Below are 24,504 nucleotides of genomic sequence, written 5' to 3'. Positions count from 1 at the left end.
CTTGTAAGGAGGAAAAAGCCTTGGTATATGCATGTAATATGTGTTGGCACCATTGTTTTACATTTCCCACATTATATTATTTTCATGCCAAAGTGTAATTCAGTCAAATTTTCTCCCCATGACACTTGAAGTTATTGAAGTTGTTGTTGTAATGTACAAGCTCAATTTCCATTTCTATTGCAAAATCTTGATCCCTTTACCAGTGCATTTCAATTTAGCACTCCAAGTTCAGTTGCAAATACACTTCAATCCTCACTTTTACGACCTCAATTCCCACTACTATGGCTATGGGAATACTTCTAGCTCACATCCTTCATCATCCACTTTGCCTTCCCACAACCTAGTCACAGTAGTACATGATGAGCCCTTTCCCAAAATTTACAGGCAACAATATTCCTTTACACACCTTTTTGTTAAAAGCTGACAGTGAAAATGCACGACATCAAATAAATGCTATTCTAAGGAGTCGTATAGACTTTGGTAATTCATTATACATCACATCAAGACACATTTACTAATACTGATTCAATCCCTTATCCCGTAGACTATAACTAACACGTTACATTAATACGAAAAGCCAAACTGGCACCCATTTGCTAAAATGCGGAATAGACATATGTTAGGGTCATAAGCAGATGTCCATGCCATTCAGGGATAAGAGTTGACCACCCAATTCTTGCCAGTGGGATGGCCCCCCAATCTGTGGTATACAACCTATTTCTTGACAATGAATAGAAGAAAGCTCAAGCTGGTGTTACATCTTCCCTGAGTCAAATACAAATATAACAGATTCTAGCCTATTTCCTTCTTAAATCTAAATTTGTCCAATTTAAAACCATTACTATGAGTCCTGCACTATTGTCTTAATATGATGACCTTGTAAGCATTTGTTAAAGCCCTTGATCTACTTGAACACCTCTATTTGATCCAGCATTACGTCTTTCCAGAAAGTGTAAGTTAAGGTGCCTAAGCCTGTTCTTGTAATATAAATTTCTGAGCACATGTATTATTTTGGTCATTCTTCTCTGTACAGATTCTAGTGAATTAATATACATTCTAATGGATGGAGACCAAAACTGTACCACATGATCAAGGATGGGTCTCACTAACACCAGATAGAGTTTGATAACTACCTCTACACTTTTATTCATAATCATCCAAGCAATGAAACTTAATACTATGTTAGCTATATTCTTGGGACTAATGCACTGTTTCCTGGATTTAAGGTCAGGACTCACTAGCACTCCAAAGTCCCTCTCACACTCAGTTTTCTAAAAAAAAAAAAAAAAAAAAAAAAAAAAAAAAATCTAAGCTATATCTGCCTTCTTGGTTGAGTACACCTACATTTAACACATTGCATTTTGAAATACTGAACTCCATTTGCCATTTCATTGACCATGTGAACAATTTGTTAACCTCTTCAGTACGGGCCAAAATCTCGCGGGCAGCATTAGCTGCCAGACGTACAATGTGTCATAATAATACTCGCATCATAAAATATAGTCACCGCTTATATCGATCGTTCTCTCTTTCACCCGTGAATTTTGATAACCATAGAAAATGTGATGAAGACAGTTTAGAGAGTATGTCATTACGCAAGGGCAACTACAATAAATATAATCAAGACGCCGATATGGCAGCCTCGCGTATCCACTTGCTCCTCATGCCACCTACGTATGCGGCACCATATGGAAGGGGTTAAGATCTTTCAGCAGTATCCCAGTATCTTCTCCTGACCTAATTTGGCACCCTATTTTTGGATGCCAAATTAGGTAGCGACACTGTTTCTGACCCAGGGCAGTGGATAAGATGCAGGGATGACCCATCATCCAGGAGGTACCAAGATAAGAGGGAGGGAAGAGGATAGAGGGGAGTGGAGTATGTTGGGGATGGAATGGGTGAGAGTGGTTTCTATGCCTTTGTTTTTTTTGGCTCCCTCCCTTGTAAGGGGGAAAAAAGCCTTTAGTATATGTATGTACATCTAAGACAGTTTCATTCTGTGTTGATAATGTTTTGGAGATGCATGGTGACCTGAACACAAGCATGCCAGTGTGATCCTTACTTCTCTTGAGGGCATTTCTGAGGGGCTGATGTCTGTGGGATGTTAACCACTTCCATACGGTGACGCCTACGTAGGCGGCATGAGGAGCAAGTGGGTACGCGATGATGCCGACGTCAGCATCTTGATTATATCTATTGTAGTCGTACCTATGTAACCTCCATTCTCTCTAAACTGACTTCATCATATTTTCTATGGTTATCAAAATTCACGAGAACAAACGATTGAGCACTGACTTTATTTTTTATAATGTGATTATTATGACGCAACATCGCACGTCGGGCAGCTAATGCTGCCAGATGTGCCATGTGCCCCGGAGTGAAGAGGTTAATGAAGTACCAAGCTTGGTGGTCTGTTTGAAGTTTGTTTAGGGACCTTGGTGTGAATATGTTTATGTATGGATGTATGTGTGGTACTGGTGGTAGGTTGTTATATACATATGAGTAGAAAATATATATATATTTTGTGTGTGTGCGTGTGTGTGTGTATTTACCTAGTTGTATTTTACGGGAAGGGGAGCTATGCTCGTGGTGTCCTGTCTTCATATCTCGTTTTATCTAAACTATTTTTAAATTCATGTATTGTTTTTGCACACACCACTTTCTCATCTAACTTGTTCCAACTGTCTATTACTCTGTGAGGAAAGCTGTTCTTTTTCAGATCTCTTCTATAGCTGTCTTTCTTGATATTCTTTTCGTGTCCTCTTGTATTTCTATCATCCCATTTTATTAGATCCTCTCTATCAATAATTTCTATGCCTTTCATGATTCTGTAAATAGTTATCAAATCTTCTCTATCTCTTCTTTGCTCTAGTGTCTGTAGTTCAAGTTTTGCTAGTCTCCCTTCATATGATAGTTTTGAGAATGTTGGTGTCAATTTTGTAATTGCTCTTTGTATTCTTTCAAGTTTTGTTATACATTTTTTTGTACTTGGTGACCACATCATTGCTGCATATTTCAATCTTGGTCTTATCAAAGTGATTAGTACACAGGCTTATGATAGGGTAGATAGGAAGGCACTGTGGGAGGTACTACAGACATATGGGATAGGAGGAAATCTGTTAAGAGCAGTCAAGAGTTTTTACGAGAGTAGTAGAGCTTGTGTTAGGATTAAAAATGGAGAAAGTGAATGATTTGAGGTAAAGGTGGGACTTCGTCAGGGATGTGTTATGTCACCCTGGCTGTTCAATCTTTACATGGATGGGGTAGTGTGAGAGGTGAATGCAAGGGTAGTGGGTCAGGGGTTGGAGATGATTAAAGAAAATGGAGAAAAGTGGGAGGTGAGCCAGTTGTTGTTTGCTGACGACACTGTGCTTGTAGCAGGATCAGAGGAGGGATTGAGGAAGTTAGTGACAGAGTTTGCGAAGGTGTGTGAAAGAAGGAAGCTGAAGATAAATGTGGGTAAAAGTAAGGTGATGAGATGTACAAGGGGAGAGAGTGACAGGAGGCTGGAGATGAGCATTAAGGGGGAAAGACTGGAGGAAGTGGGGGTGGAGGTAGAATGTAGATTGAGAGAAGCGAGTAAATGCCTTGGTGGATTGAAAAGTGTAATGAGAAATAGACATCTGGGAATGGATGCTAAGAGGAGGTTATATGAAGGAGTGATTGTACCAACAGCATTGTACGGGGCAGAAACATGGAACATAAGGGAGCAAGAGAGGAGTTTGAATGTGTTTGAGATGAAATGTCTGAGAAGTATGATAGGGGTTACTAGGCTAGATAGAGTAAGAAATGAGGAGGTGAGGAGGAGAACAGGGGTGGAAAGGGAACTGGGAGATAGGGTTGATGAAAGGGTATTAGGATGGTTTGGACACACGGAAAGAATGAGTGAAGAAAGATTAGTAAAAGAAGTATGGAAGGCAGAGGTGGAAGGAGTGAATATGAGGGGGTGTCCTAGGATGAGATGGATGGATGGGGTGAAAGGGGCTCTACAAAAGAGAGGAATGTCTGTGGAGGAAGGATGGGAGAGGACAGAAGATAGGGGTGAATGGAGAGGGGTTGTGTATAGATGATGGGGGGTGGGGAGGTATGTGTGAGAAGAAAATTGATGCAGCCCAAAGGGATTTCTCCCCGTCTTCTCCTTTTCTGCATGAGGGGACGGAGAGGGGGGGTCGCCGAATTTATGAAGCGGCCTTGCTCTGGATGCACTGTGTCTTGCGACACTGCTTCTGACCCAGATAAGAGGGAGGGAAGAGGGTGGAGGGGAGTGGAATATATAGGAAATGGAATGGGTGGGAGTGGTTTCTATGCCTTTTTCTTTGTGGCTACCCCCCATGTAGGGGGAAAAATCCTTTGGTATACAGTATGTATGTATGTAAAAGTAAGGTGATGAGATGTACAAGGGGTGAAAGTGGTAGCAGACTGGAAATGAGCATTAAGGGAGAGCGACTGGAGGAAATGGATAGTTTTAGCTATACTTGGGTGCAAATGTGGCAGGAAAGGGTGGAGTGGAGGTGGAGGTAGAATGAAGATTGAGAGAAGCGAGTAAATGCCTTGGTGGATTAAAAAGTGTAATGAGGAATAGACATTTAGGAATGGAGGCTAAGAGGAGATTGTATGAAGGAGTGATTGTGCCAACAGCACTGTATGGGGCAGAAACATGGAACACAAGAGAGGAAGAGAGAAGGAGTTTGAATGTGTTTGAGATGAGGTGTCTGAGAAGTATGATGGGGGTTACTATGCTGGATAGAGTGAGAAATGAGGAGGTGAGGAGGAGAACAGGGGTGGTAAGGGAGTTGGGAGATAGGATGGATGAAAGAGTATTGGGATGGTTTGGACACATGGAAAGAATGAGTGAAGAAAGACTAAGAGGTATGGAAGACAGATGTGGAGGGAGTGAACATGAAGGGGCAACCTAGGATGAGATGGATGGATGGGGTGAAAGGGGCTTTGGGGAAGAGGGGAATGTCTGTTGATGAAGGATGGGAGAGGACAGAAGACAGGGGTGAATGGATAATGGTTGTACATGATGTTGTGATGCACGAGGTGGAATGGGTGGGGGGATGGGGGGTGAGGTAGTATGTGTGAGAAAACTTTGACGCAACCCTAAGGGATTTCTCCCTGTCTTCTTTTCTGCATGAAGGGACGGAGAGGGGGGTTGCTGATTTAATGAAGTGGCCTTGCTGTGGATGCGCTGTGTCTTGCGACACTGCCTCTGACCCAGGGCAGTGGATTTCTCCCTGTCTTCTTTTCTGCATGAAGGGACGGAGAGGGGGGTCGCTGATTTAATGAAGTGGCCTTGCTGTGGATGCGCTGTGTCTTGCGACACTGCCTCTGACCCAGGGCAGTGGACAAGATGCAGGGATGTCCCGTCATCCAAGAGGTGCCAAGACAAGAGGGAGGGTAGAGGGTGGAGGGGAGTGGAGTGTATTTGGGATGGAATGGGTGGGAATGGTTTTTATGCCTTTTTCTTTTTGGCTACCTCCCTTGTAAGGGGGAAAAAGCCTTTGGTATATATATATGTATGTATTTTAAAGGAAGAGAGCTATGCTTGTAGTGACCCACTTTTGTATCTTTCCGCATCCAGTTTGTTCTTAAAATCTTGTATAGTTTTAGTAATCACTGTTTCCTCATTCAGTTTGTTCCAGATCACTCTGTGTGGGAAGCTATTCTTTTTCAGATCTCTTCTGTAACTGTCCTTCTTAAGGTTCTTCTCATGTCCTCTTTTTTTCCCTTCTGTCCCACTTTTAGTAAGTTGTCTCTATCAAGAATTTCCATACCTTTCATAATTCTGTAGATGATTAGCAAATTACTTCTTCCTCTTTTTTGTTCCAGGGTTGGTAGATTTAGTTTATTCAATATTTGTTCATATGTCAAGTTAGTGCTGGTGCCATCTTTGTCATTGCTCTTTGAATTCTTTTAGGTTTATGTTTTTTTAGAACTACAGTACCGGACAAAAGTGATGGCTGGGTGGGGTGGGAGAACAAGAATTTTGCCCATTTTATAACCATACCCATTAGAGGTAGTAGTGAATTCAGACAAAAGTGATGGCCGGGCTGTGTGTAGTGTAGGATAGTCTGAGTCACGTGGCAGCACAAAATGGCGGTTAGTGTACATCTAGCTGTTGTGGGAAGAGGTTTGCTGCAGTCAGTGCTTGTAGAATTTTCTCTCTGACACGTCGCATTTTTACCACTCCGTCGCATTTTTACCACTCCAGGCATCCGTACGACCCTAGAGGGAATATTCATGTGAAACAGTTGCTCAGATAATTGTTTTAAAGGTATCTGGCCTGCAAACCTAGCAAATAGTGCAGCACATTATTGCTAGTGATGGGTTTCTTCACAGGGCGGCACAATTTGTAATTCAGGTCCTTGATGTGGCAGTGTACTATCCTCACAGACACACTACCAAACAGATCTGGGTTGTCCTGCTTGATTTTCCTGGCTGTGGTTCTTAGAGTAGACTCCAAAGTATGTTTCAAAATATTGTGGGCCCAACCCGAAGTCTTCTTAGACCTACCAGACCTTGGTTTTGAAGATGGCAGGTTGTTCCCTCCCTCCTCATAAAAACTGGCAACTCACCAGCACACTGTTCTCTCACTGGCACCAATTTGCTGCACTATTTGCTTTTTAAAGCAATTACCTGAGCAACTGCTTCACATGAATATTCCCTCCTAGAGATCATATTAGGGTCGTATGGATGCCTGGAGTGGTAAAAATGTGACTTGTCGGAGAAAAAATTCTGAGCAATCACTGCAGCAATCCTCTTCCCACAACAGCTAGATGCACACTAACTGCAATTTTATGCTGCCACGTGACTCAGACTATCCTACACTACACACAGCCTGGCCATCACTTTTGTCCGAATTCAATACTATCTCCTATAGGTATGGTTATAAAACGGGCAAAATTCTTGTCCTCCCACCCCACCTGGCCACCACTTTTGTCCGGTACTGTAGGTATCCATAGTGTCACAGCGTATTCCAATTTTGGTCTTATCAGTGTAACTAATATTTTCTTTATCATTTCTTCATCCATGTAGTCAAAAGCTATTTTCATTGATCTTAATAAGTTAAACGTTTCTCCGACTAATTTGTTGACATGTTTGTCTGGTGTCATGTCATTTGAGATAGTTACTCCTAGGTTCCTTTCGGAGTTTACTTTTTTTAATTTCCTTTGTACCAATTTTATATTGACCCGAGATTCTATTTTTGCTTTTTCCAAATTCCATTATACTACATTTCTTAATGTTAAAGTTCACTTCACACTTCTGACTCCATTTGTTCAGGTCTTGAAAAGATTTGCAATCTTCCTTTGTACTTTCTCTCTTTAGTAGTTTCACATCATCTGCAAAGAAGTTCATATAACATTCCACACCTTCATCCATGTGATTTATAAATGTCAAACATTATTGGAGCCAGTACAGAGCCTTGTGGGACTCCACTTATCATATCTTCCCAATTTGAGTTTTTGTCTCTAAGTACCATCCTCATTTTTCTCCCGTTCAAGAAATCTTTCATCTATTCCAATAACTTTCCTTGTATTCCACCTATTGTTTCAATTTTTCTTAGTAGCTTTTTGTGTGATACATACATATACCAAGGCTTTTTCCCCCTTACAAGGGAGGTAGCCAAAAAGGGAAAGGCATAAAATCATTTCCACCCATTCCATCCCTGAATACACTCCACCCTCCCTCCCATCTGAGCACCTCCTGGATGATAGGTCATCCTGCACCTTGGCCACTGCCCTGGGTCAGAAGCAGTGTTGCAAGACACAGCACATCCACAGCAAGGCCACTTCATTAAATCGGCGACCCCCCTCTCCGTCCTCCCATTGCATAAAAGGAGAGGACGGGGAGAAATTCCTTCGGGCTGCATCAAATTTTGCTCACACATACTACCTCACCACCCATCCCCCCGCCCATTCCACCTCATGCAATCACATAATCATCCATATACAACCATTCTCCATTCACCCGTCTTCTGTCCTTTCTCAACAGACATTCCCCTCTTCCCCAAAGCCCCCTTCACCCCATCCATCCACCTCATCCTAGGATGTCCCCTCATGTTCACTCCCTCCACATCTGCCTTCCATACCTCTTTTACTAGTCTTTCTTCACTCATTCTTTCCATGTGTCCAAACCATCCTAATATTCTTTCATCAACCCTATCTCCCAGCTCCTTTTCCACCCCTGTTCTCCTCCTCACCTCCTCATTTCTCACTCTATCTAGCCTAGTAACCCCCATCATACTTCTCAGACACCTCATCTCAAACACATTCAAACTCCTTCTCTCTTCTTCTCTTATGTTCCATGTTTCTGCCCCATACAGTGCTGTTGGCACAATCATTCCTTCATACAGTCTCCTCTTAGCATCCATTCCCAAATGTCCATTCCTCATTACACTCTTTAATCCACCAAGGCATTTACTCGCTTCTCTCAATCTACATTCTACCTCCACCTTTTCCTGCCACATTTGCACCCAAGTATCTAAAACTATCCACTTCCTCCAGTCGCTCTCTCTTAATACTCACTTCCAGTCTACTGCCACTTTCACCCCTTGTACATCTCATCACCTTACTTTTACCCACATTTATCTTTAGCTTTCTTCTATCACATACTCTCCCAAACTCTGCCACCAATTTCCTCAATCCCTCCTCAGATCCTGCCACTAGCGTAGTGTCGTCCGCAAACAACAGCTGGCTCACCTCCCACTTTTCTCCATTTTCTTTAACCATCTCCAATCCCTGACCCACTACCCTTGCATTCACCTCTCGCACCACCTCATCCATGTATAAGTTGAACAGCCAGGGCAACATAACGCATCCTTGACGAAGTCCCACCTTTACCTCGAACCACTCACTCTCTCCATTTCCAATCCTGATACAAGCTCTACTACTCTCATAAAAACTCTTGACAGCTCCTAGAAGCTTTCCTCCTATCCCATATATCTGCATAACCTCCCACAGTGCCTTTCTGTCTACCCTATCATAAGCCTTTTCCAGATCCATAAAAGCCCAAAAAACATCCTTCCCCTTTCCTATAGCTTTCTCACATATCTGTCTTACCACAAAGATCTGATCTACACAACCTCTACCTGCCCTAAATCCACACTATTCCTCACCAATTACTCCCTCTGTTCCTCTCCTAATCCTCTCAATCAAGATCCTCCCATAAGCCTTCCCAACTACACTTAACAAGCTAATCCCTCTGAAACTACTACATTCACACTTTTCCCCTTTTCCCTTGTAAAGAGGAACTATACAGGCACTCCTCCAGTCCTCCGGCACTCTACCCTCTCTCCAGCAAACATTAAATAACCTCACCAGCCAGTCCACCATCACTGTACCTCCCTTTTTCAGACATTCTGCATGGCATCCATCCAGACCAGGTGCCTTACCTGCTTTCATCATCTTAACAACTGCCTTCACCTCATCTTTCCTTATTTTTCCTCCATTCTCCTCACTCATCACTCTCATTTTCTTCACATTTCCCACTGCAGCTATCTTTCTCTCCCTATCCTCCTTCACATTTAGCAACTCCCTAAAATATTCTGCCCATCTTCCCCTTACTGCCTTCTCTTCCATTATCATCTCTCCATCTGCACCTTTTACCTTTTCTTCTCTACTTGATTTGCCTCCTCTTCCTCTCTTAATTTCTTTCCAAAACATCTTTTTATTACTTTCAAAATTTTCTGTCATACTCTTACCCCATTTCACATCTGCTTTCCTCTTTGCCTCCTTTACCTTTTGCTTTACTTCTCTTTTCTTTTCTTTGTACCTCTCATATGACTCCCTCGTCCTATTTTGTAACCAATCTGTGAAAGCTCGCTTCTTCTCTTCTACAACCTTCTTTGTTTCCTCATCCCACCATTCACTACCCTTTCTTCTATTTCCCCCTGTCCTTCTTGTTCAACACACCATCCTTGCACACTTTATGACTCCCTCCTTGAACCATCCCCATTCCTCCTCCACACCCAGGTCCACTCTATCCTTTACTCCCTCCCACTCCTTCAGCTTCTTTTCGTACTCCTTCTTGCCAAAAACCTTTTGTAAGTCCAAGAAAGCACAATCTGCCCATCTGTCTCTTTCTTGTATTATTTCTATTAATCTTGAGTAAAAGCATATTAAGTTTGTGGTACATGATCTTCCACTTCTAAAACCAAATTGTTTAGGCTTTAATATTTTGTTCTCTTCCAAGTGTTTAATCCATTTATTCCTAATAACTTTTTTGCATATTTTTACTACTGTGCTTGTAAGGGATACCAGTCTAGTTTGTTGGATTTCCTTTGTCTCCTCCTTTGTATATTGGTACGATGTTTGCATTTTTCCAATCTTGTGGTACTTTTCCTTCCCTGAGTGAAAGTCAATTATCTTGTGTATTTTGTCCGTTAGTTCATGTATACACTCAATATCCAATTTGCAATTCCATCCGGCCCGTGAGACTCTCTAACATCAAGGTTTTTTATTGAGTCCCTTATTTCTTTCTGTGTTACTATTTCTTTCATTTCAGGGGCTCTTCCTCGCTGTCCTTCCTCCCAAAATTGTGGGCTTTCAATTGTAAATACAAACCTAAAATGTCTGATCATAACTCCAGCCATTTCTACATCATCTATATATTACAAAGGATTACAAAGGTGGAGCATGCTGACAGGAGACCTTTTGATCCATATCTAGGTCGGATGCGAAAAAAAAAAATCATATTAATAAAAAAATAATAAATAAAAACTATGATAATGTAAATAACAAATAAAATACATAAATAAATGCATAGGTATAGTTAAATAATAAACAAACAGGTAAATAGTAAATAATAATAAATTTACATATAACTAATAATAAATAAAAATCACAGACAGACAAATGATAACAACAAAAACAAATAATATAAGATAAATTATAATCATTACAGCATCTTACTTAGGTATTTATCTAAATGATTCTTAAAGCTTCGAACTGAACTACATTGCACTACCTGTGCAGGAAGTTTATTCCATTCATTTACTACACGGTTGGCAAAGTTGTTTCTACCTACTTCCAAATTGAATCTATTTCCGGAGAGTTTAACCACTTCAATACGGGACTTAAATCTCGCGGGCAGCAACCAATGCCAGACGTATGACGTAACGAAATAATATTCGCATCATAAAATATAGTCGCCACTTATATCGATCGTTCTCTTTCACCCGCGAATTTTGAAAACCACAGAGAATGGGATTCAGGTCGCATTTGGGAGAATGTAAAAACACAGGGGCGACTACAATAAATATAATCAAGACGCCGATATGGCAGCGTCGCGAATACACTTGCTCCTCATGACGCCTACGTGTGCGGCACCGTATGGAAGGGGTTAAGACCATTGTTTCTTGTCTAATTCTCATTCAATGTAAAAATTTGGTCACTTTTGATGTTGTCAATTCCCTTTAGAATTTTAAAGACCTGTATCAAGTCACCTCTGAGTCTACGCTTTTTTAGGGAAAACAGATTCATATGTTTTAGTCGATTTTCGTATGATTTATTTTTTAATCAGTTTTGTGGCTCGCCGTTGTACTCTTTCCAATCTGTCAATGTCTTTAATGAGATTCAGTGACCATACGGAAACAGCATATTCCAAATGTGGACGAACTAACGATTTATATAGCTTGTTAATGAGTGATGGACTTTTGAAATCAAAAGATCGTGCAATCAGTCCTAGAATCTTATTTGCTTTCTCAGAGGCTGAAATACACTACTTGGATGATTTGAGGTCGTTACTGATAATTACGCCGAGATCTTTTTCACTATCCACTTTTGTTAACGAATTTCCAAATAACTTGTAATCGTACTTACTGTTATTTTTACCTATGTGCATTACCTTGCATTTACTTGTGTTAAATTTCATTAGCCACTTTTCAGACCATTGCTGTAATTTATCTAAATCTTCTTGAATATCTAATTGGTTTGAGTGATCATTTGCCACTCTGCACAGTTTTGTATCATCAGCAAATTTGGAAACAGTAGATTTTAGTCCATGGTCTATATCATTTATATATACTATGAATAGAAGTGGCCCAAGAACGGAACCCTGAGGAACTCCACCTGCAACACTTTATTTCTTCACGCAGTTTCACTATTTTGTGTTTGCCTTTTAGTTATCATTTATATATCTGTAAAATAGTTTAGGTTGGTCTTTGCACTTATCTATTACAGGTAGTCGTCGACTTACGACCGAGTTCGGTTCCGACAGACAGGTCCTAAGTCGATCTGGACGCAAGTCGGACTTTATACATATACAGTATATATTACCCTTTAAATATTATTTTTGTTACTGTATACATGTATATTCTATATTATATTTAGCATACTGAAATAATCTTAGCATCTTTGAACTATGTTGTATAGTATTTTTTAAACCTTTTTTATAATCATATCTTGTTTTCTTTGGGAAACGTAGCATACTGAATAAAATCCTATCATCTTTGACCTATGATATTTAATACTGTATTTTTTAACATTTTTATTATTCTATCATCACTTTCTTTAGGAAACGTATGCATACTGAATAAAATCTTATCATCTTTGAGCTACGTTGTTTAATATTCATTATTCTTTTTATAATTGTCGTTAGGAAATGTAGCGTAGGCCTAAGCATACTGAATAAAGTCCTGTCATCTTTGACCTACAAATACTTTTTTGTTGGTTAAATTAAAATCATTGTACTGTATAGTTTACATCTTATTAATTGCAAAACATTAAAAATACTAAATGCAAGGCAAAATTAGGATTTTTTTTATTTCAAAACACATTCTTTTCGTTTACGTACTGTACCGAAAATATTGTTATCGACAAGAGAGTCAGACTAGGCTTAAACAAAGTTTACTGTTACATTTCATTAATTGCAAAACATAAAAATACATAATGCAAGGCAAAATTAGGAAAAAAATTATTTTCGTTTACGTACTGTACCGAAAATATTGCAAAACATAAAAATACAAAATGCTGTACCGAACATATTATCGACAACAGACTAGGCATAAAAAAGTTTTACTATTACATTTTATTAATTGCAAAACATATCAAAATATAAAATCCAAGGCAAAATTGAGATCCTCTCGTTTGTCTTTTAAAATTATCGACACTAGAATGTGATAACTGAAGTTCACGTGCTATCACATTAACTTTCTTCCCTCCTTCATAATGTTTTATCACTTTCATTTTCGTGTCAAGATCAATAACCTTTCTTTGTTTCTTGGCAGGCTTGGAAATATCGAAAGATAATTTTCTTTTAGACATCTTCATGGGGGTTTGAAGCACAAAAAAATTAATGATATAATCCTTGTCATGAATGAAGTCAGAAATACCACATGCTCCTGAATGAGAGGGAAGCTGACGCTGCCGGTAACCTGCCAAAACTATCGTACTCGCGTCTCGCGGCGTGCAAAGTAATTGTACTGCACTGCCAGGCATAACATTGCAATTCTATTACTCTATTAAATGTTAAATATTATTGCACTATCTCGTGGTCGTAAAGTCGATCAGTCGTAAGTCGACAACTACCTGTATATCTTTTTCGTAGTTTCTTCCCTGCGTATACCATATTTGTTGTTATTGGTGTTGAAAGATAATGGAAGACTGCGTTATACACAATCATGCACGCAAACAGCACAACATACACTATAAAGGATTTGTGGGAAAACCCAGTTTCGGCTGTAGCATTCCTTGGGGAGACGGGACTGCTCGGACATACAGTCTAGGGAACGACAACAACCTACATATTTGTTTCTCAGTTTGATGTATGTCTACCATTTAGTATTTTTTTTTTTTGTCTTTTTTCCATCTTTTCCAGGCTTTGTCTCTTCTATCTTTAGCCTCACTACACCTTTTGTTAACCAACACTTTATGTAAACCCTTTTTTGTTTCTTCTTTGGTACATATTTATCTGTTCCCTCCTTGTATTTTTCTTTTAATATATTCCATTTCTCTTCCATCGTTGTTTCTTCATTTGAAAAAAAATTCCAGTTAGTGCTTTGAATTTTTTTTCTAAGTTTTACAAAGTCCATTTTGTTGTACATTAATCTTCCTTCTCAATGTTTCTCATTTCTTCTCATATCAATTTGTTCTTTTAGTTCGAACTCAATTAGTATGTGGTCACTCTTCCCAACTGGTGTCTTGTAATTCATTTTGTCCACAATTTCAGGCTCTGGTGAGAATATTAAGTCTAGTCTCGATGGTTCTTATTGTTTCTATATCTGGTATTTTCCTCGTCCCATTGAGTCAATGTAAAATCAATGGTCATATCCAGTAGTGTTGCCCCATAGTTTCTCTCCACCTTTTACTATTATTTCTTCCCAATTTATTTTCTTTATGTTAAAGTCACCCATAATTACTATATTTCCTCAATCTATCAGTAACTCAAATAATGCAGTCTTTGTGTCTTCCAGTAATTTAGAGTGATCATTATCAGACAAAGCCTGTGTTTTTGGGGGCACATACATACATACATATACCAAAGGCTTTTTCCCCCTACACAGGGGGGTAGTCAAAAAGAAAAAGGCATAGAAACCACTCCCACCCATTCCATTTCCTATATATTCCACTCCCCTTCACCCTCCCCCCCCCTCTTATTTTGGCACCTCCTGGATGATGGGTCATCCCTGCATCCTGTCCACTGCCCTGGGTCAGAAGCCGTGTTCCAAGACACAGCACATCCAAATAGCAAGGCCGCTTCATAAATTCGGCAACCCCCCCTCTCCATCCCCCCATGCAGAAAAGAAGATGGGGAGAAATACCATCGGGCTGCGACTTATTTTTTCTCATACATACTTCCCCACCCCCCACCCACTCCCCCTCATGCATCATAGCATCATCTATACACAACCCCTCTCCATTCACCCCTATCTTCTGTCCTCTCCCGTATTTCCTCCACAGACATTCCTCTCTTTTGTAATGCCCCTTTCACCCTATCCATCCATCTCATCCTAGGACACCCCCTCATATTCACTCCTTCCACACTTCTTTTACTAATCTTTCTTCGCTCATTCTTTCCATGTGTCCAAACCATCCCAATACTCTTTCACCAACCCTATCTCCCAGTTCTCTTTCCACACCTGTTCTCCTCCTCATTTCTCACTCTATCCAGCCTAGTAATCCCTATCATACTTCTCAGACATTTCATCTCAAACACATTCAAACTCCTTCCCTATTCCTCTCTCATGTTCCATGTTTCTGCCCCGTACAATGCTGTTGGTACAATCACTCCTTCATATAGCCTCCTCTTAGCATCCATTCCCAGATGTCTATTTCTCATTACACTTTTCAATCCACCAAGGCATTTACTCGCTTCTCTCAATCTACATTCTACCTCCACCCTCACTCCTCCCTTTCCTGCCACATTCGCACCCAAGTATCTAAAACTATCCACTTCCTCCAGTCGCTCTCCCTTAATGCTCACTTCCAGCCTGCTGTTACTCTCTCCCCTCGTACATCTCATCACCTTACTTTTACCCACATTTATCTTCAGCTTCCTTCTTTCACACATCTCAAACTCTGTCACTAACTTCCTCAATCCTTCCTCTGATCCTGCTATAAGCACAGTGTCGTCAGCAAACAACAACTGGCTCACCTCCCACTTTTCTCCATTTTCTTTAATCATATCCAACCCCTGACCCACTACCCTTGCATTCACCTCTCGCTTCACCCCATCCATGTAAAGACTGAACAGCCAGAGCGACATAAATCATCCATTTCTAATCCTAACGCAAGCTCTACTACTCTTGTAAAAACTCTTGACTGCTCTTAACCCCTTCCATACGGTGCCGCACACGTAGGCGTCATGGGGAGCGAGTGTATTCGCGAGGCTGCCATATCGGCGTCTTGATTATATATATTGTAGTCGCCCCTCCATAATGACATTCTTTCTAATTCTTTTGTAATCGCATTTTCTATGGTTATCAGAATTCACGGGTGAAGAGAGAACGATCAATATAAGCGGTGACTATATTTTATGATGCGAGTATTATTACGACACGTCGTACGGCTGGCATTGGCTGCTGCCACCGAGATCTAAGTCCATGACGCCTACGTGTGCGGCACCGTATGGAAGGGGTTAACAGCTTTCCTCCTATCCCATATATCTGCAGTACCTCCCACAGTACCTTCCTGTCTACCCTGTCATAAGCCTTTTCCAGATCCATAAAAGCCCCAAAAAATCCTTACCTTTTCCTATAGCTTTCTCATATAACCCACACTGTTCCCCACCAATTACTCCCTCTGTTCCTCTCCTAATTCTCTCAATCAAGATCCTCCCATAAGCCTTCCCAACTACACTCAACAAGCTGATCCCTCTGAAACTACTACACTCACACTTGTCCCCCTTTCCCTTGTAAGCCAGGACTATACAGGCACTCCTCCAGTCCTCCGGCACTCTAACCTCTCTTAAACAAACATTAAATAAACTCACCAGCCAGTCTGGTGTACTGTACCTCCTTTCTCCAGACATTCTGCATGGCATCCATCCAGACCAGGTGCCTTACCTGCTCTCATCATCTTAACAGCTGTTTTCACTTCATCCTTCCCTATTTCTCCTCCATTTTCCTCACTCATTACTCTCCTTTTCTTACCGCTTCCCACTGCAACTACCTTTTCCTCCCTATCCTCCTTCACATTTAGCAACTCTCTAAAATACTTTGCCCACCTTCCTCACTGCCTTCTCTTCCATTATCATCTCTCCATCTGCACCTTTTACTTTTTCTTCTCTACTTGATTCGCCTCCTCTTTCTCTTTTAACCCCTTTCATACAGTGCCGCACACGTAGGCGTCATGAGGAGCAAGTGGATTCGCGACGCTGCCATATCGGCGTCTTGATTATATTTATTGTAGTCGCCCCTGTGTTTTTACATTCTCCCTAATCTTCTCATAATCCCATTCTCTGTGGTTTTCAAAATTCACGGGTGAAAGAGAGAACGATCGATATAAGCCGTGACTATATTTTATGATGCGAGTATTATTACGACACGTACTGCTGCTGCCCACGAGATTTAAGTCGGATGTAGTGTGTCTTGCGACACTGCTTCTGACCCAGGGCGGTGGGCAGGGTGCAGGGATGACCCGTCATCCAGGAGGTGCTCAGATGAGAGGAAGGGTGGGAGGGGTGTGGAGTGTATTTGGGGATGTAATGGGTGGGAGTGTTTTTGTGCCTTTCCCTTTTTGGCTACCTCCCTTGGAAGGGGGAAAAAGCCTTGGTATATGTATATGTATGTATGTATGACTACAATAAATATAATCAAGATGCCGACGTCGGCATCATCGAGTACCCACTTGCTCCTCATGCCGCCTACGTAGGCGTCACCGTATGGAAGTGGTTAAGCCCTTTCTAGTTAATAATATGACTCCTCCTCCCTGTTTGATGTTGAATTTTTTGCCCAATGGTTGTAAAGACCTTGTCCCACCATACTTAATGATAGAGGACCTTTCAATTTGTCTCCACAATTTCCATTATGCCTGGTTTCTCTATTAACTGATACATACATATACCAAAGGCTTTTTTCCCCCTTATAAGGGAGGTAGCCAAAAAACAAAGGCATAAAATCCACCCCCACCCATTCCATCCTTATCACACTCCACTCCTCTCCACCCCCTTCCCTACATCTTATCTTGGCACCTCCTGGATGACGGGTCATCCCTGCAACTTGTCCACTGTCCTTGGTCAGAAGCAGTGTCGTAAGACACAGCACATCCACAGCAAGGCCGCTTCATTAAATCGACAACCCCCCCTCTCTGTCCCCTCATCCAGAAAAGGAGAAGACGGGGAGAAATCCCTTCGGGCTGCATCAAACTTTTCTCACACATACTACCTCACCCCCCATCCCCCACCCATTCCACCTCATGCTTCATAACATCATTTATATACAACCATTCTCCATTCACCCTTGTCTTCTGTCCTCTCACGTACTTCCTCAACAGACATTCCCCTCTTTCCCAAAGCCCCTTTTACCCCATCCATCCATCTCATCCTAGGTTGACCCCTCATGTTCACTCCTTCCACACCCCTTTTACTAGTCATTCTTCACTCATTCTTTCATGTGGCAGGAAAGGGAGAAGTGGAGGTAGAGGTAGAATGTAGATTGAGAGAGGTGAGTAAATGCTTTGGGGGATTAAAAAGTGTAATGAGGAATAGACATTTGGGAATGGAGGCTAAGAGGAGATTGTATGAAGGAGTGATTGTGCCAACAGCATTGTATGGGACAGAAACATAGAACATAAGAGAAGAAGAGAGGAGTTTGAATGTGTTTGAGATGTGGTGTCTGAGAAGTATGATGGGGGTTACTAGGCTGGATAAAGTGAGAAATAAGGAGGTGAGGAGGAGAACAGGGGTGGTAAGGGAGTTGGGAGATAGGGTGGATGAAAGAGTATTGGGATGGTTTGGACACATGGAAAGAATGAGTGAAAACTAGTAAAAGAGGTATGGAAGGCATATGTAGAGGGAGTGAACATGAGGGGGCGACCTAGGATGAAAGGATGAAAGGGGCTTCGGGGAAGAGGGGAATGTCTGTTGAGGAAGGATGGTAGAGGACAGAAGACAGGGGTGAATGGAGAATGGTTGTATATGGATGATGTTGTGATGCATGAGGTGGAATGGATGGGGGGATGGGGGTGAAATAGTATGTGTGAGAAAAATGACGCAACCCGAAGGGATTTCTCCCCATCTTCTTTTATGGATGAGGGAACAGAGAGGGGGGTCGCTGATTTAATGAAGCAGCCTTGCTGTGGATGTGCTGTGTCTTGTGACACTACTTCTGACCCAGGGCAGTGAACAAGATGCAGGGATGACCTGTCATCCAGGAGGTGCCAAGATAAGAGGGAGGGTGCAGGGGAGTGGAGTGTATTAGGGATGGAATGGGTGGGAATGGTTTTTATGCCTTTTTCTTTTTGGCTACCTCCCTTGTAAGGGGGAAAAAGCCTTTGGTATATATATGTATTAATTTCTCCTTCAAGTTGTTGATGTCTCGATTCCTTAGTACACTGCTATACCTAGTTTCTCTTTCTGTATCCATAACTTATCCTATTGCTCCCCTTTCTCTCTGAAAACCTGAAAAAAACATTGTTTTCCCACCTTTAAGTAGACTTCAGAGTGTCGTTTAGACATATCCTCTTTGGTATCACACCCAGTGGTGATTCCACTCTACTCATGTCCAATCCTCTCTTCATTGGTTCATTGACTCTTTTGTCTTCTCTTCCTTCCTCCATTTCAAGCTATACTATACTTTTCCAAAAACTGGATTTTACACCTTACCGGACACTCTCATTTCGTAAATACAACAAGGAGTTTCCTTGATCCAAGTGACAAAGACACTTAAGTCGGAGCTCATTTGCTAGACTTCCTCTCCAACAATGAGTGTGTTTGTGTGTGTGTGAATTTTGTGACAAAAATTACGACAACATATTCAGAATAGGGATACAAACCTGCTGCTGTGCAGATAAATTCTGTTCACTTTGCTTAATCTGTTCCTGCAACTGCTGTATCTGTTGATTGAGACTCTCAAGATTTACAGCTGGTGGGGTGGGTGGAACTGGTGGAGCTGGTGGAACAGGTGGAGCTGTGGGTGGAGCAGCGGGTGGGGGCTGTTGATAAGAATTCCCTCCAAATGTCAGAGGTTCATTTGCCTGAAAATATGGAGGTTCTTAATAACGGACCATAATGAAGTACATATGATTCTAAGGAAGAATTTTAACAGTGTTAAAAAAGGAAAGAAAACTAAAAGTATGGTTGGATAAAACATAAAGAGAGAATTTGCAGTCATAAAGTTTTGTATACAGACGCTCCTCTACTTACGTTCATTCGTTTTACGTTTTTTCGATTTTACGTTTGAACTGCCTTTGCTTTTAGGAATTTCCCCTGTGGGGCTACAAGGAGAAGGATGCCTAGTCCCAATCCCAGTCCCTTTATTCTCGCCTCTTACGATCCAAGTGGGAATACTTGGTGGCAGTATTCTTTTCCCCCACCACAGAAAAAGAAAATACTTAGAGAAATGGTACAGTATAGCAACAAGGGTTGGGGGACAGCATAACGGAGGGACAGTCGTAGTATAAAAGTGTCATCATTTCTCTATGAACAGAGTTTTCCTCTATCATAGACAAAATGATGTGTGGCTCTGGTCCGTAGGGGCGCCCCATATAGACCCTAAAGTATCGACTGCATGCTACTTTGCCACAGTAACAAGCAGCCAATACCCCAGACACTGCTTCTGACCCAGGGCAGTGGACAGGGTGCAGGGATGACCCGTGATCTAGGAGGTGCTAAGATGGGAGGAAGGGTGGAGGGGTGTGGAGTGTTTTCGGGGATGGAATGGGTGGGAATGATTTTATGCCTTGTCCTTTTTGGCTACCTCCCTGGTAAGGGGGAAAAAGCCTTGGTATATGTATGTATGTACGTTTGAACTGACTGTAAAAAAAAATTGTAAAAAAAAAAAAAAAAAAAATCTGAGTTTTTGCGCGCTCTCCGTAGTACGAGACGTTCAAATGATACCTACGCATGACGCTGCATCCATTGTTTACGTGGCACAAACGACAGACTGAATGTACTTTGCCGCCTCCTCCTCCTCCTCCACCATCTCACTTTATGTTGCTTGATCTTAATTTATTTGAAATTAATGTTAGTATTTTACAATGTTATGTTCATAATTAATGATTTAGGGGTGTTTTATAAGATACGATAATAGAATTTATGGATGTATAGTACTGTACAGTATGAACGGTCATACATAACTGGAACGTACAGTAACAACTTACATTCATTTTCACGTTAAGTTTGGCCGTTCGGAACGTAACTAAAACGTAAGTTGAGGAGCGTCTGTACTCAAATTAGAATTACCAATCACTACATGTGTGATAGGGAGCATCACTGCAAAGCTGGCACCCCAAGGGGAATCAAACCTGGAACCTCCAACTGTTGGGGCAGGTGTGCTTACTGATAACACCATGGTAGCCTCCAGTGACCACTTACACATCTCCCTTCCTGGGCCTCTGCTAGTCCAGGAATGTGCATTGCTGCAGGAATCCTACTCACTGTATCATATGTGATAGGGAGTGTCACTGCAAAGCTGGCACCATCCGGGCATTGAACCCAGAACCTCCCACTGTCCAAGCAAACGTGCTTACCAATTACACCACAGTTGCCTGCAGTGACCACTCATGCACTAAACAAATGATTAATTTCCCTTTCATTTTGGGAAGCTCGCTGGCTGAGCGGGTTAGGGCGTCGTTACTTGCGGCAAAGGTCAAGGTGAGGGCAGTTCGAATCCTGCCACCAGCGAAGTTGAACCAAGGGCATGGTTCATTAAATTCCACACTACAAAGCCCTCTGTGAGGGGCACCGTCCTAGCCTCCAGATAGGGGGGAGTGTGTGATGTTAAACCATGTCATCATCATCATCCTTTCATTTTGAAGATATAATCAATGATCACTATCCCATATAAAAGTGCTCCTTAAAGACAGCACAGGAAAACTGCATGGAAAATTTGGGAAGCATATAAATAGATTCTTCTTGGTCAGTGAGAATTATGGCCACAGGTCAGACAAAACCTAAGATTTCTCTGTACACAGTGTACTGTTGCTTGTAGAGCACATCTGCAGAGCAGAGGATGTATTTTCTCTTCTGTGTGGTGAGCCTTTATGCTATCAAGTAATCAATTTGTCCAAACACCAAAACAGTGAATAATCATACTCACCCCCCACCTCTCACAACCTTGTACATTATCTTTACTAGATTTTCAGGTAGATATCTGATCCATCTTTAGTCACTCACAAAGAATATACAGCAAATAAAAAATAGATACAGAAGCCACTCAAACCCTTTACCACCCAAGATACACAGTAACTTGAGGTTGTTATCAGTTTCCTGGATGCTGTGGGTCTTCTGCAAGAGACAAGGGGCAACAAATTGATTGATTTATCAACTAGTACTCTGGTAGTACCAACACAGAAGTGGCTTGGTTTCAGATATCAAAGACAACATATATAACATACAACACATACTTACACGACTTAAAATTCACATCAATACAGACTATCTATAAAACAAGGATTTCTTTCCCCTTATAAGGGAGGTAGCCAAGTCAAAGGGCAGTTACCCTCTCATCTTAGCTCCTCATGAATGAAGGATCATCACTGTCTCCTACCCACTACCCAGGTTGGAAGCAATGCAGTACATCCACTTCAAGGCTGCTTCACTTATTCAATGACATCCCCCCTCTATCCCACATGCAGAAAATAGAGAAGACAGGGAGAAATCCCTTCATGCTGCATCAATCTATCATCCATACACAGCCATTCTCCACTCACCCCTATCTCCTGCCTTCTCCCTTGATCAACAGACATTTCCCTCTTGCTGAAAGTCCATTTCATCTCATCTTCAGTTATCCCCTAAGTTCATTCCATCCACCTCTGCCATCCACACTTCTTTTACTGATTTTTCTTCACTCATTCTTTCCATGTGTCCAAACTATCCAAATACACTTTCATCAGCACTATCTTCCATCTCCTTTTCGTACCCCACTCTCATCCTCACCTCCTTTCTCGCTGTCTCTAACAGACAGCAGCACAATATTTCTCCTCTAAATGATGAGGGCCAAGCTGGGGGCCGGTGACAGATACATTGATACCCAAGTAAACAGACTGATGAGACCAACAATAGGTACCTCCTAATGGTGCTCTTGTGAGACAAACATCAGAGAGAAACATCTCCCTGTTGTCTGTCTTCAAAACCCATAACACCCTCACCTCCATCTACAGGTGTAGCCCCTGATGCTGCCATTCAATATTTGGACTGGATACATCTTTATATTTCCTCCATCATTTCACTTAAGAAACACTGATGGTGACTGGTCTCTTCTTCCTACTACTAAAAGTTGGTAACACAGAACAGTTCTACACTAATACAACACAGACAAATGTATGATGTTTCTTGCAGAAAGATTGATGGAAGGACCCAAGGATCATTGCTAACTAATGTAGGGCTGCAAATTTCCTGTCAGTGAGGATTGTGTAAAAAATTATCAACAAACTGGTAGATATCATGGAAACTCTATTCCTATACTATTTCAAAAGTGCAAACCAACATTCTAAAGAACTTTACTCAGGATAGGCAGTACACTCTTTCAACACATGAAAATCTCTTGCCTATGGGCCCCAATATCAATAAATAATTCTTATTCAAAACTTAACTTATGATCATATTTTGTTGCACCAGAACAGTGTCCATATAAGGGAAGTTTCATTTACTTCCTTGAGGTCTTGGTCGGAGCAATGAGGACCCATTGGACATTCCTGGAGGATGTGGACCATTATCTGTACTTCTTTACCACAGGGACATTTGGGGCTGTTGGTGTATCCCCACTTGTATTGGTTTTCTCTTATTTTGCCCACCTTGGCTCTTCCTCTGTTTAGGGTGACCCAGTCCTTCCTGGCTAGGTTTGCTCCTGGGGACCAGGGGGTCTCATTTGGGCATGGTATGGCTTTGCTATGGCCAAATTGTCATACTTTTGACTGTTATTTATAACAACAATTCTGCTCAAATGCCATACCCATGCTTTTTGTGTGGTATACAACAAAGCCATGACTTTCACTTACAGCACTTTGAAGTAATATTCCATACCCATTCTACACTTCTTGATGTATTATCAGTAGACAATGACAATTGTTGCTTCAAGTTTCACTGCCTACAAACCCACAGTGACTAGAGACAGTCTTTGAGTCATCCCTAGAAGAAACTTTTAATTGTTGTCCAAGTTGTACTAGTGTGGGGTCAGTTACTAACTTATAGCAGTGGAAGGAGGGAAGATGTCACAAGTTGTCAGCTCTCTTTATATGAAAATTTGGAGGAAATACACCTGAAGTTCACTGAGATCTTGGGCCCAGGCCAGAGACTAAGTGTTAGCTTCTGAGAGTTGTACCTCCAATAGAGGTAAGGGTATTAACAAGTTTTGAAGATGGGTTGCAGGGATATGACTCTCTTATATTTACCTTGCTTGCATCCCCTAGTCATTTGTATCATAGTTCCCCATTAAAAGTTGTTTGAACAAAGTAAGAGACTTTTTTACCTGAGGACTCGGTGTTACTTCTGTTCCTGGAGGGTACATAGCTTGCTGAGAGTATGAAGGATCTGATGATGTAGATGAAGGGTATGTAGAAGATGCAGCATAGGAATCAGGCCCAAAATTACTGCTTGGAGGAACATTGTAAGGTTCATTGTTGGGAGGATACACTCCTGGTGGCTGTGAGTATCCACCATCTCCAGGAGGATATGGAGGAGCTTGGGGTGGATACTGCTGTGGAATATCTCCACCTTGAAAAGAACCAGGAGGATATCCATAGTTATATCCAGGAGGTGGACCAGCAGGGACTTGGGTTCCTGGGTACACAACTGGTCCAGATGGAAAATTTCCTGGAGGAGGAGGTGGTGGCTGTTGCTGTTGTTCTCTTGCTTGTTTGTGTTTCAAAACTATGGAAATAAAAGAGATGCCTTAATCATCATCTC

The 24,504-nt window shown here is 41.5% G+C and overlaps 1 protein-coding gene across 5 annotated transcripts in view; it reads right to left on the bottom strand.

The window, feature by feature from the left end:
- scaf6 (SR-related CTD associated factor 6) overlaps nucleotides 1-24,504 on the bottom strand; it is a 276,422-nt gene that overhangs the window by 241,785 nt on the left and 10,133 nt on the right. For all 5 annotated transcript variants that reach the window (XM_076212514.1, XM_076212515.1, XM_076212518.1 and 2 more), the window contains exons 3-4: nucleotides 24,068-24,468; nucleotides 19,434-19,634 (exon numbers count right to left, since the gene is read on the bottom strand). In XM_076212514.1, the coding sequence (XP_076068629.1) occupies nucleotides 19,434-19,634; nucleotides 24,068-24,468 (602 nt within the window). The remainder of the gene's footprint in view (nucleotides 1-19,433; nucleotides 19,635-24,067; nucleotides 24,469-24,504) is intronic.

This window comes from Oratosquilla oratoria, chromosome 30, assembly GCF_046742065.1.
Source record: "Oratosquilla oratoria isolate Oo_2021 chromosome 30, ASM4674206v1, whole genome shotgun sequence".
Classification (NCBI taxonomy): domain Eukaryota; kingdom Metazoa; phylum Arthropoda; class Malacostraca; order Stomatopoda; family Squillidae; genus Oratosquilla; species Oratosquilla oratoria.
The sequence above is the reverse complement of the archived record's forward strand: the minus strand, read 5'-3'. Positions and strand labels throughout refer to the sequence as shown.